This window comes from Grampus griseus (genome assembly GCF_964374135.1).
Source record: "Grampus griseus genome assembly, chromosome: 3".
Classification (NCBI taxonomy): domain Eukaryota; kingdom Metazoa; phylum Chordata; class Mammalia; order Artiodactyla; family Delphinidae; genus Grampus; species Grampus griseus.
The window spans coordinates 166,163,911-166,171,346 of record NC_139019.1 but is presented as its reverse complement, the minus strand read 5'-3'; the positions used below and the strand labels follow the sequence as shown (position 1 = coordinate 166,171,346).

The 7,436-nt window shown below is 46.0% G+C and overlaps 1 protein-coding gene across 1 annotated transcript; it reads left to right on the top strand.

Annotated features, from left to right (window-relative positions):
- Positions 1-339: 339 nt before the first annotated feature.
- On the top strand, positions 340-6,469 carry LOC309819754 (olfactory receptor 7D4-like). The gene is given in 3 exon segments (XM_082650202.1): positions 340-1,093; positions 4,784-5,087; positions 5,091-6,469. Coding segments are annotated over 3 exon segments (1,014 nt in total). The 5' UTR covers positions 340-1,031; the 3' UTR covers positions 5,739-6,469.
- The last annotated feature ends 967 nt before the right edge of the window (positions 6,470-7,436 follow it).

The window sequence follows — 7,436 nt, the reverse complement described above, 5'->3', positions numbered from 1 at the left end:
AGGGTGCAGCTTCTTGATGACACTTTCTTGAGGCTAATCAAACCATTGTAATGATAATCCAAATCAAGCTTAAAACAAAGCCTGGACTGGAATTAACCTCTGAACCTTCATTTATACATATTAATATATGGAGTAACGTGTCATGTTTGGTTCCTTTTTGTGTATGCATATTGCTATTTGGCCTATCTGTTGACCTCTTTAATTATTGGCAGTGACACTAATTATCAGCAGATTAGTCTTAACTCCCTTGAATGCAGAGTAATGGATTATATACTAGCCCTGGATGACATTCTGATTTTCTGGAATAAGACCTATATTTCCAGTAGAATTTGTTGCAGTTGCCTGAGTCTGAGACCTCATGGGTCATGTTAGAGGTTTATATGCAGGTTGGCCTCATTCTGCTGCTTCGACTCCTAGTGATAGTGTCATCAACAAGTGCTCACTGAGATCCATGAAGCAGATTTCATCCGAGCTTTTGTTCTTCAGTGGCTGACCAGATGTCATTTGCATGTGAAAATTCTCCATAAACCAAGTTGACGTGTCAACCAGGAGTAGCTTATTGAAGACCCTCCTCTGTGCATCGCTCTTGCCCCTGCTCATCATGTTGTACATGTGAATACAAGGCTATGATCCCTTTTTTTCTCAGAATTGAGAAACGCAGTGAGGAGCTTGGAAAGACGACATCATCTCTCCCATTGAGACAACAAGCAGGCTTGGTTCCTGCTTCAAAGAAACAAATAAATTCCACAACCTCAGCATTGCTCTCCTGTAAGACAACCCAATGTAGTGCAGACTCGACATGGGCCCTCTGTGTCACCCCTGAGAGACTCAGGGACAAAGAGACAAAGGGAACCAATACAAACAGGCTAACTTTCCTTGGAGGAAGGGAATAATCAAGTCACTGGTCCAAAAGTATTGGTGATGGAGACGTGGCTTCCTGGAAGAGGCAGAACAGTAGTGGCCAGGCTGGGTGGAAAGACAGAAACACATCTGGAATCCAGTAATGAAAGCTCTTCCCCAGACATTTGCCCATGTTTGGGGCAAGAAGAGGGAACAAGGATCCTGCTGTCCTACTTCTTAATGAGGCTCAACAGTAAGTGTATCAGTAGTTATATCAGTTTGCGTTTCCTTAATTTCTCAATCTTATAATACCCTTAATTTTTTTTTAGTTTATAATTTATTTTTTGGCTGCATTGGGTCTTCGTTGCTGCGCTCAGACTTTCTCTAGTTGCAGCAAGTGGGGGCTACTCTTCGTTGCTGTGTGCGGGCTTTTCATTGCAGTGGCTTCTCTTGTTGCGGAGCATGGGCCCTAGGCCCATGGACTTCAGTAGTTGCAGCACACCACCTTGGTAGTTGCAGCACCCAGGCCCTAGACTGCACAGGCTTCAGTAGTTGTGGCACATGGGCTCAGTAGTTGTGGCTCGATGGGTTAGTTGCTCCAGGGCATGTGGGATCTTCCCAGACCAGGGATCAAACCCATGTCCCCTGCATTGGTAGGCGGATTCTTAACCACTGCACCACCAGGGAAGTCCTATGCTTAATTTTTTTTTTTTTAAAGAAGATGCTGGGGGTAGGAGTTTATTAATTAATTAATTTATTTTTGCTGTGTTGGGTCTTTGTTTCTGTGCGAGGGCTTTCTCTAGTTGTGGCAAGCGGGGGCCACTCTTCATCATGGTGCGCGGGCCTCTCACTATCGTGGCCTCTATTGTTGCAGAGCACAGGCTCCAGATGCGCAGGCTCAGTAGTTGTGGCTCACGGGCCTAGTTGCTCCGCGGCATGTGGGATCCTCCCAGACCAGGGCTCGAACCCGTATCCCCTGCATTAGCAGGCAGATTCTCAACCACTGCTCCACCAGGGAAGCCCTATGCTTAATTTTTTAATGTCACTTTATACACAGACATTATGTGAACTTTAAAAATACCTACGTTTTTGCTATCCAATCTTAAAATCCTTTTCTTTTACTTGGAGCATTTACTGTATAATATAATAAATTACTAATCAATTTGGGTTTGTGTCTATCTTATTTTTTCCATATTTATCTCATTTTCCATCTTTCTCTACATTGTTAGTGTATTTTCATGCAGATGATTTAACTGTCGATTATTGAAATTTATATGCTCCACTACTTTTCCTTTAGTTGCTACCCTGAAACCTTTTAAATTAACGTCTTTCATTGAACTCTTTTTCTTTCTTAATTCATTGAAGTCTTTTTTTTTTTTTTTGTGGTTCATGGGCCTCTCACTGTTGTGGCCTCTCCCGTTGCGGAGCACAGGCTCCGGACGCACAGGCTCCGGATGTGCAGTCTCAGCGGCCACGGCTCACGGGCCCAGCCACTCCGTGGCATGTGGGATCTTCCCAGAATGGGGCACAAACCTGTGTCCCCTGCTTCAGCAGGTGGACTCTCAACCACTGCGCCACCAGGGAAGCCCTCATTGAAGTCTTAATACCGTTTCCCTTGTACAAAGTGTACTGGGACTTGTGAATACTGCAATGCCCATTGTCAACTCCTCAGCAACACACTGACCCAGAGACCCAGAAATCAGTCTGTAGTCAGAAGAGCCACAAAACAGGCCCAGGTGACAAAAAGGACCAAGTTCCCCCAGAGAAGTGGCAGAGCCGCCCCGTCTTATGAGTGGTTATGTTTGACAGGGAATGGATACCCCAGTGGGGAAGTGCTCAGTATCATCAGAAACAGTGAAATTAGTGCACTATTATGAGGTAAACTGACCACCACCATAAGGGGACACAACTGTGGAGACTGACTGCATGATTGCCCCACTGTGGCCAAACAGTAATGATGATGGGAATGGCTGTGGCTGTTCCCCAGCTTTCCTGGGTACTTCATGTTGGCCTTTTCTATCCCAGACGACTTTGGAGCTGGCTGTCTGCCTCAGCCCCCAGTGGTGCATCCGTTGGGTTTCCCATTGGCTTTGTCCCCTGGCCTTTCTGGGACCCTGCAGTCAGTGCAGATCTGGCCCTTTCTTCACTCTTTACCCAGACCTGCCGCTGTCACAGGCAGCTGTCTTCCTGCCTCCTTCTCTCCCTCTGACTGCCCTGTCACTTGTCACATAACGGGTGGCCTGTGGGTCCCTGGTGATGGGGACATTATATAAGACGTTATTGCCCCTGAGCAGTATGTCTTTCCACATAACAGCAGAAAGTCATCTCTTTAGTACAGGAGCTTTGAGGCGAGGAGTGGGGAAGATTATTCATTAGAGTGAAGGGCGGAACAGGGTCAGCTTTTGTTTGTGCTCCATGATGGGAGGAGAGATCTGCACCCTGAGCTTCTGAACCAGTTCACTTGTGACCCATTGGAACACAGCGCCTTTCACCATTATGAATCACTTTCGTCAGTGGAATCAATTTCATCATTCTTATCTCAATGTTCATGGAAAAGTTAAGGGACAGGTTGGGGATATCCTTCCGCCTGAATCTATCACGTCTTGTCTCTAGAGCAAAGCCCAGAGTTCTTGGTCACGGAACATGTTTAGACAGGTACACCGTTCAGCCCATGGTGACTCTGGGGGCACCAGGCCCCTGCGCTGGCCTGGAAGGCCATGTGATGCCTCAGCAGCCAGGCAGATTGGAGCCCAAATATCTACAAGGGCAGCTCCAGGAGCTACTGGGCTCCCCTCAGCTGGGAATACAGAACACTGTATTGTGTGGGCTTCTTCCTTGAAGCACTTCTTGGTGGCTGATTGGTGTCAAAGCCCACCTTCCCTCCCCAACCACCGGCTCTCAGTGATGTGTGTCCGATGCTCTCCCTGCATGACCCACTGCATTTGGCCTGCCCTCTGGTGCCTGCCTGGGAACAGGGTGTTTCTGTTTCTGAATGGCTGAGGCAGCTGTGCTTGTGAGGCTACTGACCTCCCTGTGCTGGCCACCTACAGGACTGACCCTGCACGTGGGCATTTAAAAATACTGTTTTGGGGTTTCCCTGGTGGCACAGTGGTTGAGAGTCCGTCTGCCGATGCAGGGGACACGGGTTCGTGCCCTGGTCCGGGAAGATCCCACATGCCGTGGAGTGGCTGGGCCCGTGAGCCATGGCCACTGAGCCTGCGCGTCCAGAGCCTGTGCTCCACAGCGGGAGAGGCCACAACAGTGAGAGGCCCGCGTACCGCAAAAAAAAAAAATAATAATAATAAATAAAAATACTGTTTTGTGTTAGGTGTTTTGTTCAGTGTTTTAGTCTTTGAAATGCCAGCTAAACAGTTTGTTTTTTTATATTCACTTTTTTTACACTCTACATTTCTCCATTTGGGGTCTGAGTTTAGTAGTTTAAAAAAAAAAAACTAGCCTTTTTAAAAAATCTGACTTTTGGGGCTTCCCTGGTGGCGCAGTGGTTGAGAGTCCGCCTGCTGATGCAGGGGACACAGGTTCGTGCCCGGGTCCAGGAAGATCCCACATGCCGCCGAGCGGCTAGGCCCGTGAGCCATGGCCGCTGAGCCTGCGTGTCTGGAGCCTGCGCATCTGGAGCCTGTGCTCCACAACAGGAGAGGCCACAACAGTGAGAGGCCCGTGTACCGCAAAAAAAAAAAAAAGAAAAAAAAGAAAAAAAGAACCAGTGAGTAGGAGATAAAAATATTTTTTCTGCTATATTTTAAAACAGCTAAATAAATATATTTAAAATGGAAATGGTCTACCATTTGGCTGAGTGAATCACTGTCATTGGAAGGACTAATAGAGGGTGAAGGATATCGACCTCAAAGTGGAATCATAAGTGATGACTAGCTGAGGTGCCATTTGGCTGTTCATTGAATGTTGCTTTTGCCTCCTTCCCCAGCAGACGCACCAGCGACATGGGAGCAGGAAACCATACAGGAGTATCACAGTTCCTCCTCCTGGGCCTCTCAGACGATCCTGACCTGCAGCCCCTCCTCTTTGGAGTGTTCCTGTCCATTTACCTGGTCGCTGTGCTGGGGAACCTGCTCATCATCCTGGCCATCAGCTCAGACCCCCACCTCCACACCCCCATGTACTTCTTCCTCGCCAACCTGTCCTTTGTTGACATCTGTTTCATCTCCACCACTGTCCCAAGGATGCTAGTGAACATCCAGACACAGAGCAAAGGCATCTCCTACATAGGGTGACTCACTCAGGTGTATTTTTTTTTTATTTTTACTGTAATGGATAGTTTTCTCCTGACTGTGATGGCCTATGACTGGTTTGTGGCCATCTGCCATCCCCTGCACTACATGGTCATCATGAACCCCCGCTTCTGTGTCCTCCTGGTTCTGATGTGTTGGCTCGTCATTTTCTGGGTTCCCCTGATTCATATTCTACTGTTGAGGCGGCTGAACGTCTGTACTGGCACTGAAATTCCACATTTCTTCTGTGAACTGGCTCAGATTCTCAAGGTGGCCTGCTCTGACATCCTCATCAATAACATCTTCTTGTTTGTGGCCACTGCCCTGCTGGGTGTGTTTCCCCGCATTGGAATCCTCTTCTCTTACTCTCGAATTGTCTCCTCTTTAATGAAAATCTCCTCTGCAGCGGGCAAATATAAAGCATTATCCACCTGTGTGTCTCACCTCTCTGTGGTTTCCTTGTTCTATGGGACAGGCGTGGGGATCTATCTCACTTCTGCTGTGACCCATTCTCCCCAGAGAAGCTCCATCGCCTCAGTGATGTACACCGTGCTCACCCCCAGGCGGAAACCCTTCATCTACAGCCTGAGGAACAAGGATGTGAAGGGGGCCCTGGGAAGGCTCCTTGGTTTAGGCACCACTTGTCTGTGAGGGGCCACTGGCCTCAGAACTAAGTGGACACTGTGGGCTGCAAAAACAAATTTTGTGAATTTATATGTCCTGATTTTCTTTTCCCTTAAAAGACATGCTTCATTTCTTCCATTCTCAAAGCAATTATGACTTTGCTTTTATTTGTGTTTGTATTAGTTTCTGCTCAACACCCTCCTCAGTAATTCCTTTTGACTTTTGCTTCCTATTTGCAGCCCATACATTTCCATCTTGGGCTGGGTTTCTTACAGCCATTCTGGCGATTTCCAACATTAGATTTGAAGCACTTATACCACGTATGGCATGGTTTCCCCCCAAATTATCCTCTCAAATGTTCATGTTCTTCATGTTAATTTTTCTGTGTGTTTGCTTTTCTCTGGAAGAAATGGAATGAAAATCACACAACAGTCATAACCAAAGTGCTTCACATACCAAGGCTGTTCTTGTTCTGTGTACGTTTTATGTTATCTTGACAAAATTTCAAAAGGTGTTTTCTCTCATTTATCTCATTTTTCAAACAGATTGGGAATGGAATAGAGTCTACCCTGAAAACCTAACACTATGCCCACATTCCTAACTTTGCTATCCAACATTTTCCTGAAGACTGTGAGATTTTCAGCTTCAAGAGTGGGAATCTAGTTTTGAGTTAGTTTTTTCACATGATTCATAGAAGTATATAGCATAGAATAATTATGAGATATTGCTTCATTCTTTGCCTTCTTTCTTCCTCCCTCCCTCCCCCTCCCTCCCTTCCTCTCCTCTTTCTTTTGTTTTGCTGGACCTTTATTTGCTATCATTGCTGTTTTAAGATATACCCCAATATCCTAAAACATCTAATAATGAATGCAATAGAATAAAACTTGTTTTCTCTTGTGGCTTATTTGGGGGGAGGGCACTCTTTAGAGGTGCCAGCAGGAGTGGTAATCACACACCTGTGGAGTGTTTTCAGAACTTAGTCCACTTTTTGAGAAGAATATTGATAGAATTGAGTCTGCAGCAAAGGGTGGAGTGGTAGAAGCTGTCAGCATTTCTCCTACATTCCCTGGGATCCCTTCACCATCCCCACTGCACAGCAGCCTGACTGTCACTGTCAGCACCAGGTAGAACCTAGTTTTCCCAATGTGTGACGGCAGACCTGACAGAGAATTATGCCCCACGAGGGACAGTTCTTGATGGACAGGTGTGGGGTATACTGTCTTCTTCACCCCTTAGCTGGGATCATTCTGAAGTTTGGATTTTGTGCCATTTTCCAGAATTTCCCTACAGGATGAAAACTCTGCTCACTCGTGTGCAAGCTAACTTAAGATGAGCTTTATTGGATGTGTTTTCTGCCCTGTACCACTTCCCTTTTCTCTAACCTATGTTCCACGGTCCTTGCTCCTTCCAATAATGTGCTTCGACATAAATCCTTGATTCGGCACCTGCTTCCGAGGAACCAAAGCTGAGACACGTGATGAAGACTATTAAGAATATCCAAACAATACCATGAATGGAACAAAGGACTCTGGGGGCAAAAACGACAAAAACAAACACAAAACAAATACTGGGTATATAGTAAGATCTTCAAATTACTGGAAAATCGTAATTTATTAGTAAGGAAAAACATATTCAGTGGGGCTTTAATTGAATTTGATTCCACTAAGTTTAATCCATAGTGGGTTTTTTTAATTTATTTTTTTCTGCAGCAGGTTCTCATTAGTT